Below are 15,713 nucleotides of genomic sequence, written 5' to 3'. Positions count from 1 at the left end.
CAAACATCAACTGAAATGTTAGATGTAGAGTAATTTTTTTTTCCCAGAACCAAAGTGGAGCACTGCTTAATAAGTAAGGAGATTTCAAGTCAAGTTATCCAGGACATGAAAACCCTGAACTGATTTTCAAAGCCTATATCCAACCCATGGTCAAATCATACTACTTACATATTCGATATCCATGGTCACAGCATTGCTCACCTCTACTGTTTTTCTTTCTCTCTCGCTTTATTCTCACCGTCACCGCCACCCCCAAATATATTGCTGAAACCCTCATTCTCAACTGAAGTCACTGCCAGACAAAAGCAGACATTAATGGAGAAACTCAGGAAGTCTGGTAGTCACCACTAGGTTGTTTTTCTTTTAGTCCTCAGCTCACCAACCTCCCAACTATACCTTAAGTAGATTTCTGGCTCATTCAAAAATTCTTTAGTTTTATAGTATTCTGCATGAAGCCCTCCCCCTCGCTCATGTGCTAACCCACTTTTATAAAGTCAGCTTCTCCAATGTATTGACTTAACCTTTTGACTTCTTAATTAATTCTGCCTTTATTTATACGCCTTGCCTCACTAGATCTTTCCCATTGATCTCACATTTCCCGATCAGTCATGTCAGCATGACAATCTCAGCTCTACACCTTTTGTAACCTTGTTTGTAATCCTGTTACCTCTCTTGCAAATCTTCCCCAGAACCTGTGTTGTTAACCAAGCTTTCAGTCATCTCTTCAACTCCTGCTCTGTCTGTTCTTGCGTTGATTTGAATGAGATGAAAATAGTTACGTAAGTGCAAGTTGTTTAAAAATGTGGGCAGTAAAACAATTTGATGTTTTACCAATTTTAATATCTGTAAAATGGCAAAATGTGACTGAAGTAAACTGACAAACAATAGTAACCTATAAAAGATTGTGATTTAACAGGTTGTTGCCTTGGGAGAACAGTTTTGCATTGTTAATGTCAATTTTTGCTTATGACTAGGTATCGTAAATTCAATGTACTTGGCACAACCACAAAGGCGATGAACATGGTGGATTCCAAATTCGGGGGCTTGTGTGCTGACTTCAGGCATTTGGTAAGAAAATGGCTACATTCTGTTCTTCATTTCATTGCACTTGTTATAATATATAATTTGTATGATGAGTTTCTGATTTACTGTTGACTCTGTACTAAACAAACCATTTCTACACAACAATTCTACTTTTCTGATTGCAGCAACTAAAGGAGCAGAAGCCTGGAATTGGAGGAAAAGGAAGTAATGAGGTAATACATTTCAGATGAGGGAGTTGAAAATGATTTGTACCCTTGCCAATGAGTTAGAGCCTGAAGTCAGCCCCCATAATTCAAGTCAAAATTAATGACATCCCAAGATTCCAATGTGTTTGGCAGAGGGGCAATGGTATCTTGTCATAGTATCATTGTAATGAATCTTAACTGATAGACTAGATGGTGAATGACTTGGGAAAACAGTGACAAAAGTGGACAGAGTCAGCACGGATTTATGAAAGGGAAATCATGCTTGACAAATCTACTGGAATGTTTTGAGGATGTTACCAATAGGGGCCCAATGAATGTGGTCTACTTGGATTTTTGGAAGGTATTCAATAAGGTCCCATGAAAGAGATTAGCATGTACAATGAAAGTGGATGTGAGTGGGGGTAGTAAACGGACATGGATCGGGAACTGGTTGGCAGGCAGGAATAAAGAGATCATGGAAGCGACTGATAGAATGATACAAAGCTGAGTGGCAGGGTGAGCTGTGAGGAGGATGCAGAGATGCTTCAGTGTGACTTGGACAAGTTGAGTAAGTGGGGAATTGCATAACAGATGAAGTATAATGTGGATAAATGTGAGATTATCCACTTTGGGAGCAAAAGCAGGAAGGTAGATCATTATTTGAATGGCAATAGATTGTGAAGGGGGGGGGGGGGGATGTGCAGTGAGACATGGCATCCTTATACACTAGTTGCTGAAAGTAACATGCAGCAGGCAGTGAAGAAGGTAAATGATACCTTGGCCTTCGTAGCGAGAGGATTTGAGTACAGGAGCAGGGATACCTTTTACTACAATTGTACAGCGGCCTTGGTGAGTCCATATCTGGAGTATTGTCTGTCCAGTTTGGGTCTCCTTACCTGAGGAAGGATGATCTAGTGATGGAGGGTTGACAAAACTGACTCCTGGAATGGCGGGACTGATGTGAAGAGAGACTGGATCGGTTAGGATTATATTCACTGGAGTTTAGAGGAATGAGGGGGAATTTCAGAAACCGATCCAATTCAAACATGACTAGACAGGGTAAACACTGGAAGGATGTTCTCTGACCGAGGAGTCAAGATCAGGGATCACACCTGGAGTTTCTGTTTGGAGGCAGGCAGCATGGAGTAATTTTACAAACTGGCAAGTAGGTATGACCATTAGTTCTCTGGAAGTTCAACTGAATTAATGTTTTACTTCATGTCAGTAAAGATTTGAAACCTATTTTATATATCTACAGAAACACTTTTTGTGCAATTGTGATGATTTGATTTTATACTGAATGGTGCTCACCATGCAAGGTCTGTGTCTGCATTATTCATTCTTCAATCCTTTCCTCTTTCTTTACTTGTCATCCTCCCAGGCTTCTCTCATTGTGACTGAGGAGCTCCATCTTATTAGTTTTGAGACTGAGCTGGTTTACCAAGAGCTCAACCTCGTTCTTGAGGTAGGTTTACCACTTAACTATCATTGTTGGGACATTGCCATGGGTCCAGTTCTGTGAAGCCCAAAACCTTGTTTTTGGTGGGAGTGGGGTGGGGTGCAAGGAGAGAGGGTCACAGAGTTGGGTAAGCAGGCAATTAGATACATAAATGTCATCGAAGTTGCACTCATTCTTCACGTAATGAGCAATGTCTAAGTTGTTTACTGTTGATAATGTGCCTTTCAATTTTTACGTCACTGAGCTAAATGTGTGAAACATTATCACACGTTTTACAGGCAGCAGTTTGGGTTTCTCTTATCCAAGATTGTATAACAACGGCTGATCCATCAGTGGATCTAGGTAGCAGCTCCCCCCAGAGAAGAGAGATCCTGAGAGATCCACGTGGCTTCATTGTTTTTAGTGGAAGCTTACTGATATTCTGGCTGTGTGTACAGAGAGAATGTGTTCAGAACTGACATTGCAATCTGATCTTGCCTCCTGAAATTGGACATCTCACTTAATTATCAAAAATGGCATGGATAAGATCTTAGCACAATTTATTCAAGGTTATCATAACAAAGACTTTTGCTGTCAGGATTAGTTCAGCATCTATTTAACCTCCTGTTAGTTTGATCATTTTAATCTGTCAGCAAAGATACATTAATCATGTGCCTGTGACATCGACCTCCATGTTCCTACATTAGTTTAATTTATTGTTTTCAGATGTACCGAGATACGTGAACACTGTTGTTTTGTTTGTTATACAGGCAGATTGTACCATCCAAAGTGCATCAGGATAGCAGAACAGAATGCAGAATACAGTATTACAGGCACAGAAGGTGCAAAGAGAGAAATTAGAATTATCATTTGAGAGATCCACTCAAAAGTCTGATAACAGCAGGGAAGAAGCTGTTCTTGAATCTGTTTCTATGTGTATTCAAGCTTTTACATCTTCTGCCTGATGGGAGAGAGTGGAGGAGAGTATAACCGGGTTGGGAGGGGTCTTTGGTTTCTTTCTCAAGGCAGCAGGAAGTGGAGGGAGTGAATGGATGGCAGGATGGTTTGCATGATGCAGCGGACTGTGTTCAAAACTCTTGGGAAGAGCATTCCAAGCTGTGATGCATCTAGTTAGGATGCTGTCAATGGTGCATCTATAAAAATTGGTAAGAGTCTTTGTGGACAGGCTGAATTTCCTTAACCTCTTGAGGAAGTGGAGGTGTTGGTGTGCTTTCTTAACCGTTCGTTAACATGGGTGGACCAGAGCAGCTTGTTGGTGATAGTCACTCCCAGGATCTTGACGCTGTGAACCATCTCCACCTCAGTACCATTAACGCAGACAGGAGTGTCCCCTCCACTCCGCTTCCTGAAATCAATGATTAGCTCCTTTTATTTTCCTGATGTTGATGGAGAGATTGTTATCTTTACATCATGCTGCTAAGCACTCAATCTCTTTCCTGTATTCTGTCTTGTTGTTTGAGATCCGACCTACAACAGTGGTGTCAGCAAACTTGTAAATGGAGTTGGGGTGGAATTTGACCAGTCTGAGTGTATAAGTATGCAGCCGTATGAGGCACCAGTGTTGAGGATAATGGTGGAAGAGGTTTTGTCACCTATTGTTACTGATTTGTGGTCTATTGGTCAGGAAATTGAGGATCTGGTTACAGAGGGAGTTTGTTTGGAATTATGGTGTTCTAGGCAGAGCTGTAGTCAATAGATTGGCGCCTGACATAGGTTTCCTTGTTATCCAGATGTTCCAGGGATGAGTGTAGGGCCAGAATGATGGTGTCTGCCTTCGACCTGTTGTGGCAATAGGCAAATTGCAAAGGATCAAGGCAGGCTTGGGAGACTGGAGTTGATGTAAGCCAGGAGGAGGAGCACAGCATTGTGATCTGATTTTTCAAAGTGCAGACAGTTGATGGAATGGTAGGCATCTTTGTGTATAGCAATGGTCGAAGATATTCAGCCCTCTGGTGAAACAGGAGACCTGTTGATGGTATTGTGGTAGCACGTTCTTGAGGTTGGCCTGGTTGACGTCACTGGTTCTGATAAACAAGGCGATGGGGTATTTTGTCTCAAGACTGTTTGCAGCGTTGTGTTCTTCAAGTGCACTCTTCACTTCCACATGGGGTGGGATGTAGACCGATGTCAGCATAGCAGAGGTGAACTGTGGAGGCAAATAGTAGGGACAGCATTTCACTGTTAGATATTCTAGGTCAGGGGAGCAGTAACTCACCAGGGTCACCATGTCTGAGCACAAAGAGGTGTTGATTTAAGAAGCAGACCCCACCTCCCCTTTCCTTCTCCCCTTGCCTTGCCTGAGGAAGCCGAGTGGTCCGTTTTAGTGAACTGAGAAACCCCCAGGGTGTAAAGCACAGGACTGAGCATGTTTCTGTAAAACAGAGTGCACAGCAGTCTCTTAATTACCTTTTTTAGAAAGGGAGTCTAGCTTTAAATTCATCCATCTTGTTCTCAGTGGCTTGGGCGTTTGTCAGGAGTGTACTGGAGGCAGGGGGCTTGAAACCCTGTAGTTTCGGTCTCCCACTTTTTCCCCGGGTAAGTGGCTGCTCCTCGTTGGTCCCAAGTGTTGGTGAGGGCTGCTCCAAGAGGTGGATGTATGCTTCTGATGGGGACCCCGGCTTTGAGCATTCGGTGGGCTCTCATGCTCGTTTCAGTTGGGCATCCTCTATCGGGTCATGTGGGGTCAGGTCTGGTTCCCATGCCTCAGATCTGGGTTTCTACAAGGTCAGGGAGGTTGGGCCTGAGAGGTCAGAGGCCTGTGATCCCTCTGGGCTTGCAGTTCTAGCATTGGCAAGGTAAGTGGGTGCGTCTGATGGGGTCCTGGGCACTAGTCTCGTTCACGAGCGTTCTGGGGAGGTCTTGCAGCTGGTCTGGTCAGGCTGCCTCAATTTTGGGTCACTGAGGGGTCAGATCTTTGTTCTTGCGCTGGTTGGGCCTCAGTTCCAGGTTTCCACGAGGTGGTCAGACCCACGGGAAGTCAGTAGGCCCTTAATTCCCCTGGGTTTGCAATTCCAGCATCGCCAGTAGTTGAGCCACTGAATCTTTAAACCTGAAAGTGGATTTAAGAGAGCATTGTTAGTAATTCTGATAGACTTTACACTTAGACTTGAGGATTAGAAGAGCAGAACAATTATAAGATATGTAAGAATAAGGTCTGTTGAGGACAGCTTGCACAATGTCACCATGCTCCAGCACCATCTTGAAGTAAATTACAACCGTAACCAAACTTCAAACAAAGTGCTTCATTGCTTTGGGTTCATCTGAGATGTTGAAACTTTCTACTTAAATTCGAGCCTTTATTTTATGATATTGCAGTATTGGTTCAGTAATCTTTAATTTTATTCTCTGGTTGGATCATCACTAAAGTCTCACCCTTTTATGTTTTTAACAGACTTGCACTTTACCTGTTGTTATCATCTCAAATGTCAGTCAGCTCCTTAGTGGTTGGGCCTCAGTGGTTTGGTACAACATGCTCTCCAATGATCCAAAGGTAAAAGTCTGTGGGAACTTCCTCAAATGAGGCAGAAGGAGGAGGAGGAATTAGTAAATTTGTTCTTAATCATCACCTGCCCAGCAACAGTAAAGAATATTGAAGTCTGCAGCATCCTGTACTTGACCGTATGACTTAACAGCAAGTGGAAAGTTTCCTTTCTGGCTGTACATTGACTATGCGATAAGATTTGTAATTGAATAATTTTGGAGCACTCTCAACTGTATGTTTTGACATCAAATCATACAGTCAAATGCTGGAAAAACTTAGCAGGTTTGGCCGCGTCTGTGGAGTTAACATTTCTGAATTGGTGACACTTCTTCAGAACTGATTTCATTCTCTGAGTTCCTCTGTCTCTGTCACATCTGTACCATTGATACCATTTTTGACGAAGAGGCCTTCAAAATGTCTGCCTCCTTCTTCAACTGAGGACTCCCACCACGGTGGGAGGGACATTTTGACAGGGACCTCAGCCATGTCTGACCCATCTGCCGTGCTTCGGCCCTCATACCCTCTCTTCCTTCCCATAACATCATTGGGTCCCCTTAGCCCTCACCAACTGTCCCACTAGCATCCACAACCAAAGGATCATTAGCTGCCATTTCCACCACCACCAGAAACCTGTTCTCTTCCTCTCCCCTCCCCTCTCCTCAGCCTACTGCAGGGACCATCCCCTTGGGACACCTTGGTGCACTCCTCCACTCCCAACACCTCCCCACATCGCCATGCTGTCTTCCCATGCCATTGCAGAAGGTGTAACTCATGTCCATTTACTTCCTCCTTCCTCACTTTCCAAGGCCCCAAACACCCCTTCCAGGTGAAGCAGTGATTTGCGTGCATTTCAGGCAATCTAGTTTACTGTATTCAAGCACACAACATGGTCTCCTCTATATTGGGGAGATGAAGCACAGACTGGGCAACCACGTTACAGAAAACCTAAATTCTGTCTGCAAAAATGATTGTGAGCTTCCAGTTGCCTGCTATTTCAACACAACACCATGTTTCCTGGCCAACATCTCTGTCTCAGGCTTGCTGCAGTTCCCTCGTAGCACCCCATTTTCCGCTAGGGAATTCTACAGCCTTCTGGACTCCATATCAAGTTCGATAACTTTAGGGCCTGAGCACCTCCTCCCATCTCCTTACCCCAGCCCCCCACACACCTGGCCCTATCATCACATGGTTTGCTACCATAAACAGCCATTGTCAGCCCTAACAGTCCCCATTAACAGCTATTGATTCCCCCAGGCTGGCCTTTACCCACTCCTTTGTCTGCTCAACTATTTTCTTTTCCTGGACTCCATCTCCATCTATCGATTACTCCTTCCTTCCTCCCCTCACCCCATCTTCAGCGCATATACCAACCTTCTCCTAGCTACATCATTCCTGAAGGAGGTTCAATGGATCCAAAGTGTTAACTCTGCCTTCTCTTCACAGATGCTGACAGACTTGCAGACTTTTTTGAACAATCTTTGATATTGTTAACAATAAGTATTGCTAACTGAGCAGCAAATCACTCTCTCTTTGGTGATAAGAGTAATGACAAAATGAAGCCGAGAGCTCGCTTATAGGGATGTTGTGAGTCGTGCTCTTTATTGAGGTCAGTAGGTGCTGTGAAACAAATGTAAAATAGTGTGTGGGGGTGTGTGTGTAAGCTACTAATATCATGTTTCAGAATACAATCTAAACCTCTGCTGTATGAGTAATTTGGGGAGTAAATTTTTCTTCCCTCTGTCTTCCAGAATTTAACGTTCTTTTCCAGTCCTCCCATGGCACCGTGGAGCCAGCTATCCGAGGTACTAAGCTGGCAGTTTTCTTCAAACACCAAAAGGCATCTGGATGCTGAGCAGCTCAACATGCTGGCAGAAAAGTTATTTGGTAAGAATCTTCAGCTGCTAGGGCCTGCTGCCTTTCTTAGAGCAAGGGCTATATTGGATATGTACGTTTTCAAACTAAACATCTAAAAGCTATCCAGTAATGCTGATGTGGAGGTGCTGGTGCTGGACTGGGTTGGACAAGGTCAAAATTCATACGACGCCAGGTTATAGTCCAATCGGTTTGTTTGTTTTCAAATAAACCCGTTGGACTATGACCTGGTGTCATGTGATTTTTGACCTTATCCAGTAATCCAGCAAAGGAAAAGTCCGTTCCAACCAGGGCTACTTGAGTTGCTTTTTTTTAAAAAATGTAAAACCTGGAACATCACAGCGCAGTACAGGCCCTTGGGCCCTTGATGTTGCGCCGACCTGTGGAACCAATCTGAAGCCTATCTAACCTACACTATTCCATTCTTGTCCGAATGTCTATCCAATTACAATTTAAATGCCCTTAGTGTTGGCAAGTCTACTACTGTTGCAGGCAGTGCTTTCCAAGCCCCTCCTACTTTGAGTAAAGAAACTACCTCCGACATCTGTCCTATATCTATCATCCCTCAATTTAAAGCTGCGTCCCCTCGTGTTAGCCATCACCATCCGAGGAAAAAGGCTCTCACTGTCCAACCTATCTAACCCTCTGATTATCTTCTATGTCTCAATTAAGTTGCTGCTCAACCTTCTTCTCTCTAATGAAAACAGCTTCAAGTCCCTCAGCCCTTCCTCATAAGAGGTAAAAACAATAACTGCAGATGCTGGAAACCAAATTCTGGATTAATGGTGCTGGAAGAGCACAGCAGTTCAGGCAGCATCCAACGAGCAGCGAAATCGACGTTTCGGGCAAAAGCCCTTCATCAGGAATAAAAGCAGTGAGCCTGAAGCATGGAGAGATAAGCTAGAGGAGGGTGGGGGTGGGGAGAGAGTAGCATAGAGTACAATGGGTGAGTGGGGGAGGGGATGAAGGTGATAGGTCAAGGAGGAGAGGGTGGAGTGGATAGGTGGAAAAGGAGATAGGCAGGTAGGACAAGTCCGGACAAGTCATGGGGACAGTGATGAGCTGGAAGTTTGAAACTAGGATGAGGTGGGGGAAGGGGAAATGAGGAAGCTGTTGAAGTCCACATTGATGCCCTGGGGTTGAAGTGTTCCGAGGCAGAAGATGAGGCGTTCTTCCTCCAGGCGTCTGGTGGTGAGGGAGCGGCGGTGAAGGAGGCCCAGGACCTCCATGTCCTCGGCAGAGTGGGAGGGGGAGTTGAAATGTTGGGCCACGGGGCGGCTTGGTTGATTGGTGCGGGTGGTTTTACCTGCAAACGTGTGCCCACACCTCCTTCCTCACCTCTATCCAAGGCCCTAAAGGAGCCTTCCACATCCATCAAAGGTTTTACCTGCACATCCACTAATATCATTTATTGTATCCGTTGCTCCCAATGTGGTCTCCTCTACATTGGGGAGACTGGGCGCCTCCTAGCAGAGCGCTTTAGGGAACATCTCAGAGACACCCGCACCAATCAACCAAGCCGCCCCGTGGTCCAACATTTCAACTCCCCCTCCCACTCTGCCGAGGACATGGAGGTCCTGGGCCTCCTTCACCGCCGCTCCCTCACCACCAGATGCCTGGAGGAAGAACGCCTCATCTTCCGCCTCGGAACACTTCAACCCCAGGGCATCAATGTGGACTTCAACAGCTTCCTCATTTCCCCTTCCCCCACCTCATCCTAGTTTCAAACTTCCAGCTCAGCACTGTCTCCTTGACTTGTCCGGACTTGTCCGACCTGCCTATCCCCTTTTCCGCCTATCTCCTTTTCCACCTATCCACTCCACCCTCTCCTCCTTGACCTATCACCTTCATCTCCTCCTCCACTCACCCATTGTACTCTATGCTACTCTCTCCCCACCTCCACCCTCCTCTGGTTTATCTCCAGGCAACATCCTGGTATAACTCCTCTGAACCTTTTCCAAAGCTTCCACATCCTTCCTATAATACAGTGACCAGGACTGTACACAATACTCCAAGCGTGGCTGCACCAGAGTTTTGTACAACTGCGGTATGATCTCCTGGTTCTGGAACTCAATCCCTCTATCGATAAAGGCTAACACACTGTATGCTTCCTTAACAACCTTATCAACCTGGGTGGCAACTTTCAAGGATCCATGCACCTGGACACCGAGATCTCTGCTCATCTACACTACCAAGAATCTTACCATTTAGCTCAGTACTCTGAATTCCTGTTACTCCTTCCAAAGTGAATCACCTCTCACTCTTCTGCATTAATCTCCATTTGCTACCTCTCAGCCTATATCTGCAGCCTATGTATGTCTCTCTGTATCCTACAACATCCTTCGTCGCTATCCACAACTCTACTGACCTGAGTGTCATCTGTAAATTTACAAACCTGTCCTTCTGTGCCCTCGTCTAGGTCATTTATATAAATGCCAAATAATAGTGGACCCAAAACAGATCCTTGCGGTACCACACTAGTAACTGAACTCCAGGATGAACATTTCCCATCAACCACCACCCTCTGTCATCTTTCAGCTAGCCAATTTCTGATCCAAATCACTAAATCACCTTCAATCCCATGCCTCTGTATTTTGTGCAATAGGCTACCGTGGGAACCTTATCAAACGCCTCACTGAAATCCATATACACCACATCAATTGCTTTACCCTCATCCACCTGTTTGGTCACCATCTCAAAGAACTCAATAAGGTTTGTGAGGCACGATCTACCCTTCACAAAACTGTGTTGACTATCCCTAATCAACTTATTCCACTCTAGATGATGATAAATCCTATCTCTTATAATCCTTTCCAACACTTTACCCACAACTGAAGTAAGGCTCACAGGTCTGTAATTTCCAGGGTTGTCTCTACTCCCCTTCTTCAACAAAGGGACAACATTTGCTATCCTCCAGTCTCTGCACTATTCATGTAGACAGTGATGACATAAAGAACAAAGCTAAAGACTCTGCAATCTCCTCCCTGACATCCCAGAGAATCCTAGAATAAATTTGTGGGCGGCATGGTGGCACAGTGGTTAGCACTGCTGCCTCACAGCGCCAGAGACCCGGGTTCAATTCCCGCCTCAGGCAACAGACTGTGTGGAGTTTACACATTCTCCCCGTGTCTGCATGGGTTCCCTCCGGGTGCTCCGGTTTCCTCCCACACTCCAAATATGTGCAGGTCAGGTGAATTGGCCATGCTAAATTGCCCGTAGTGTTAGGTAAGGGGTAGATGTAGGGGTATGGGTGGGTTGCGCTTCGGCAGGGCGGTGTGGACTTGTTGGGCCGAAGGGCCTGTTTCCACACTGTAAGTAAGTAATCTAAATCCCATCTGGCCCAAGGGGACTTATCTATTTTCACACTTTCCATAATTGCTGACACCACCTCCTTGCGAACCTGAATTCCATCTAGTCTAGTAGTCAGTATCTCCGTATTCTCCTCGACCACATTGTCTTTTTCTAATGTGAATACTGACTAAGGAGATTCATTTCGCACTTCCCCTATCCCCTCTGACTCCATGCACAACCTCCCAGTACTATCCTTGATTGGCCTTAATCTTACTCTAGTCATTCTTTTATTCCTGATATAACTATAGAAAGCCTTCGGGTTTTCCTTGATCCTATCTGCCAATGACTTCTCATATCCCTTCCTGGCTCTTCTGAGCTCTCTCTTTAGGTCTTTCTTGGCTAACTTGTAACTCTCTAGTGCCCTAACTGAGCCTTCACATCTCATTGCAGCATAAGCTGCCTCCTTCCTCTTGACAAGAGATTCAACTTCTTTCGTTAACCATGGCTCCCTTGCTTGACAACTTCCTCCCTGCCTGACCAGTACATACTTATCAAGGATCCACAGTAGCCGTATCTTGAATAAGCTCCACATTTCTATTGTGCCCATCCCCTGCAGTTTCCTTCTCCATCCTATGCATCCTAAATCTTGCTTAATCGCATTGTAATTGCCTTTCCACCAGCTATAATTCTTGCCCTGTGTTATATACCTATCCCTTTTCATTGCTAAAGTAAACAAAACTGAATTGTGGTCACTATTACCAAAGTGCACACCTACCTCCAAATCTAACACCTCACTAGGTTCATTACCCAGTACCAAATCTAATGTGGCCTTGCCCCTTGTTGACTTGCCTACATACTGTCAGGAAACCCTCCTGCACATATTGGACAAAAACTGACCCATCTAAAGTACTTGAACTATAGTACTCCCAGTCAATATTTGGAAAGTTAAAGTCCCCCATAACAGCTACCCTGTCAGTCTTGCTCCTATTGAGGATCATCTTTGCTATCCGATCCTCTACGTCGCTGGAACTATTCGGAGGCCTATAGAAAACTCCCAACAGGGGAGTTTCTCATCTCAGCCCATACTGCCTCAGTCAAGGAGTCCTCAAACGGCCTTTCTGCAACCGTAATACTGTCCTTAACTGACAGTGCCACGCCACCCCTTTCCCCATTTTCCTGGAGATAATAAAATGTAAAGTGTATTGAGCAGCTTTCAAGAAGAATGCTAACTGTGTCAGACTTCACTTGCAATCTTCACATCCTGATAAATTATTTTTAAAATGTCGGTTCCTCTTTTTGATGCCACCTCCACCCACCTCAGTAACCTTGTTTTACTTCAGTTTATTAACCAATCTTCCTATTAGCATTTTTAAAGTGCTGGTTGTGTTTTGTTTTCAACTGTTTTAAATGTCCCATTGTGCTTTTGAGGTATATCCACTTTGTTTTTTGAATTCCCAAGACGAAGAAAAGAAAATATTGAGATGGGTGACCAGTGGCTTGGTCAAAGGAGATGGTGGGGTGAAGGGAAGGAAATGAACAAGAGGCCAGAGTTGAGGCACAAAGCTTTGAAGTAGAGGGAAAGAGTTATAATGTTGTGGAAATAAGTCAGTGAGATGGAAAGGGCTATGAAGCAATCGTAAATGCTAGATTTGAGGATTTTATGTCTTCTATGGTGGCAGTGGCATAGTGTAATGTGACTGGATGAGTTATCCAGGGCCTAGACCAATGTTCTGGGCGTGTGAGTTTAAATCCCACTATGGCAGGTGGTGAAGTTTGAATTCAATGTATTTTTTAAAATCTGGGATTAAAAGTTAGTCTGATGACAACCAGAGTGGGGGTGGGGGGGGGAAGCCCGATTTGCTAAAGTGCTTTAGGGAAGGGAATCGGTCACCTTTACTTCGTTTAGCCTATGTGTGACTACAGATCCACAGTAATGTGGCTTACTCTTATCTGTCCTCTAAAATGGCAGTACCAAGCCATTTAGTTTAAGGGCTATTTAGGGATGGGGAAAAAATGTAGCTGTTGCCAGCGACACCCCCTAATATCCCACACAAGAACTTTTAAAAATGTTAGAGCAATGACTTCATATCAACTGTTAAGACCAGGATGATTTGAGTAGGTCGTGGGGCAGAATATTTGTCATGGGAATTTCAGGAAGTAGTTTTATTGGGAACACCTTTAATGTCCATATCCAGTCGATCCCTGATCAAAAAGCATTTGATGTGGGGGAAAATTGACTTCTGATCAAATAAGCCTATTCTAATGGACTGTGGGTAAAGATCATCACTGGTGACATCCTGACAAGAGTACTAATACAACAAGGAAATAATGGCTATTTCCTGATGTGAGCTATTCACTGATCAGCATCCAAGATTGGTCCAGACACTAGTGTACAAATATCTTTTACCAGGTATACTGCCCTGTAGTGTGTCATGTATAAAATCAAATATAAAGTACTTCCCTGTTAATGTCTTCTTGCGTTTTTACAATTTTATTTTTAAGGCTTTGATTTTAAATTTAAACGCGATTGCTAGTACAGCTGGAGAGTCTGACCACGTGAGAGTGGGTTGACTTTTCAAGATCCCAAAGAACCAGAGGGAGAGACGAGGTGATGTTTTTTTGATGCAGTAAGTTATGAGAATCTGGAATAGAACGCTTGAAAGGGCGGTGAAAGAAGATTTCAATCGTAAACTTCAAAAGGAGAACTTCTTTTTGAAAGGAAAAAAAATTGCGGGACTATGAGGAAGAGTCATGGGGCTAATTGAATAGCTCTTTGATAGAGCTGACAGCCACAATGAGCTGTGTTGCCTTTGATGCTGTAGAACTTTTTAAAAAAAATTGATGACACTTGAGTTAAAAGTAAAATATTGTTCTGATTTAGTAGGTTATCAATTTTGTGTCTGTGTTCTTCTCCTTGTGTTTAGGGTTTCAACCGAACTATGCAGAATGTTCCATTACATGGGCCAGGTTTTCCAAGGAGAATTTACCAAATCAGAACTTTTCCTTCTGGCTGTGGTTGCAAGGTGTCCTAGAGCTCATTAAGAGATACCTGGAGGATATCTGGAATGATGGGTAAGGTGATTGTAGTTCACTGTGTGCTGCACTCTCATCCATTTGCTTAAATGGGCTAATTAATTTTCTTTCTTATACTTTTGAGGCATTTTTAAAAACAGGTGTCAGGTTCAGAGGTTGGGGGGGGGGGGCGGCGGTTTCAGTTGGGCACTCTGCTGCCATAGTCTTTGAAATAGCTCCACAGAGGCCAGTATCCCGTCACCAAGTCATCCTTTATTTACACGTGCACAGTATGTAATACTGACCCAGCCAGCTCTGAGTGGACAGAACTTCAGACACTCCTGTTTTATTTTTTTTAAAAATAAGATGCCTGTTCTTTTTTTTTTCTTTTTTCACCCCCTCGCTACTGCCTAACTGCGGTAGTGCTTATTTTTTCCCAGCACCCATGTTGTGTGTGTGCAGGTGTGAGACACAGTGAAAGACACAAGGTGTACAAATCTTTATTCAGTTTCCACCACCAGGAAGAAAGGAAACACCCGAGTGACCAGTGACAAGCAGTGCCCTTCACCTCAAAGGGTAATGCTGTGTGATCAAACAGTGAAGGGGAGGGCAGGGATTAAATCAAAATAGAGTTGGAGGGGGGAATAATGCACTCCACTCCCTGCGGCGGATACTCTTGTTTATATCTGTCAGTCAGGCCTCCCTTATTTGGACCAGGTTAACCATCCCAATCGGGGAACTCCAGATGTTGAGGTCCACCTGGCTGGCCTTGTTCCTAATCATGACATCCTTCCCACTCTAAGTCTGGGAATATAGGCCTGTTGTTTATTGTATAGCTTGTCCTGGAGCGTTTTCACACCAGATCTGGTTCCTCTGACTCTGCCTTGGATACTGGCTATAGTCCAACAGGTTTATTTGGAAGTGCAACCTTTCAGACCTCTGAAAGCCTATATTTCCAAATAAACCTGTTGGACTATATAACCTGGTGTCGTGTGATTTTTAAAAACTTTGTCCACCCCAGTCCAACACCTGCACTTCCACATCTTGGATACTTGTGGCACACACCAGCCCATAGCCCACCTTTTGCACCTCTTCTCCAGGTAGTAACAATGTTGAGGCTGTGACATCTGCCATGTTCATCCTGTCCTCTGAGGTTTCTTGAATGTTAGGCATGGGGGGTGAACCCACAGGTTCTGACGGTCATACCAGATGATCTGATGGCTGTTTTGCTCCTGCTTAATTTGTGAGGTTGCATCTTTCATATGGTCCATGCTTGTTCAGAATCGCCTCTTCTACCTGAACTTTGTACATATGGGAGGTCACCTCGTGTCGACCATGCTTCATACCAATGCAGGGCCATTCCGTGGTT

The 15,713-nt window shown here is 44.4% G+C and overlaps 1 protein-coding gene across 2 annotated transcripts in view; it reads left to right on the top strand.

Annotated features, from left to right (window-relative positions):
• LOC140471112 (signal transducer and activator of transcription 3.1-like) overlaps positions 1-15,713 on the top strand; it is a 74,700-nt gene that overhangs the window by 36,598 nt on the left and 22,389 nt on the right. For both annotated transcript variants that reach the window (XM_072566998.1, XM_072566997.1), the window contains 6 exons: positions 975-1,068; positions 1,209-1,256; positions 2,611-2,694; positions 6,080-6,178; positions 7,918-8,053; positions 14,257-14,404. In XM_072566998.1, coding sequence (XP_072423099.1) covers positions 975-1,068; positions 1,209-1,256; positions 2,611-2,694; positions 6,080-6,178; positions 7,918-8,053; positions 14,257-14,404 — 609 coding nt within the window. The remainder of the gene's footprint in view (positions 1-974; positions 1,069-1,208; positions 1,257-2,610; positions 2,695-6,079; positions 6,179-7,917; positions 8,054-14,256; positions 14,405-15,713) is intronic.

The sequence above is a fragment of the Chiloscyllium punctatum genome, chromosome X, assembly GCF_047496795.1.
Source record: "Chiloscyllium punctatum isolate Juve2018m chromosome X, sChiPun1.3, whole genome shotgun sequence".
NCBI lineage: Eukaryota > Metazoa > Chordata > Chondrichthyes > Orectolobiformes > Hemiscylliidae > Chiloscyllium > Chiloscyllium punctatum.
This window is presented reverse-complemented; position numbering and strand designations above follow the sequence as displayed.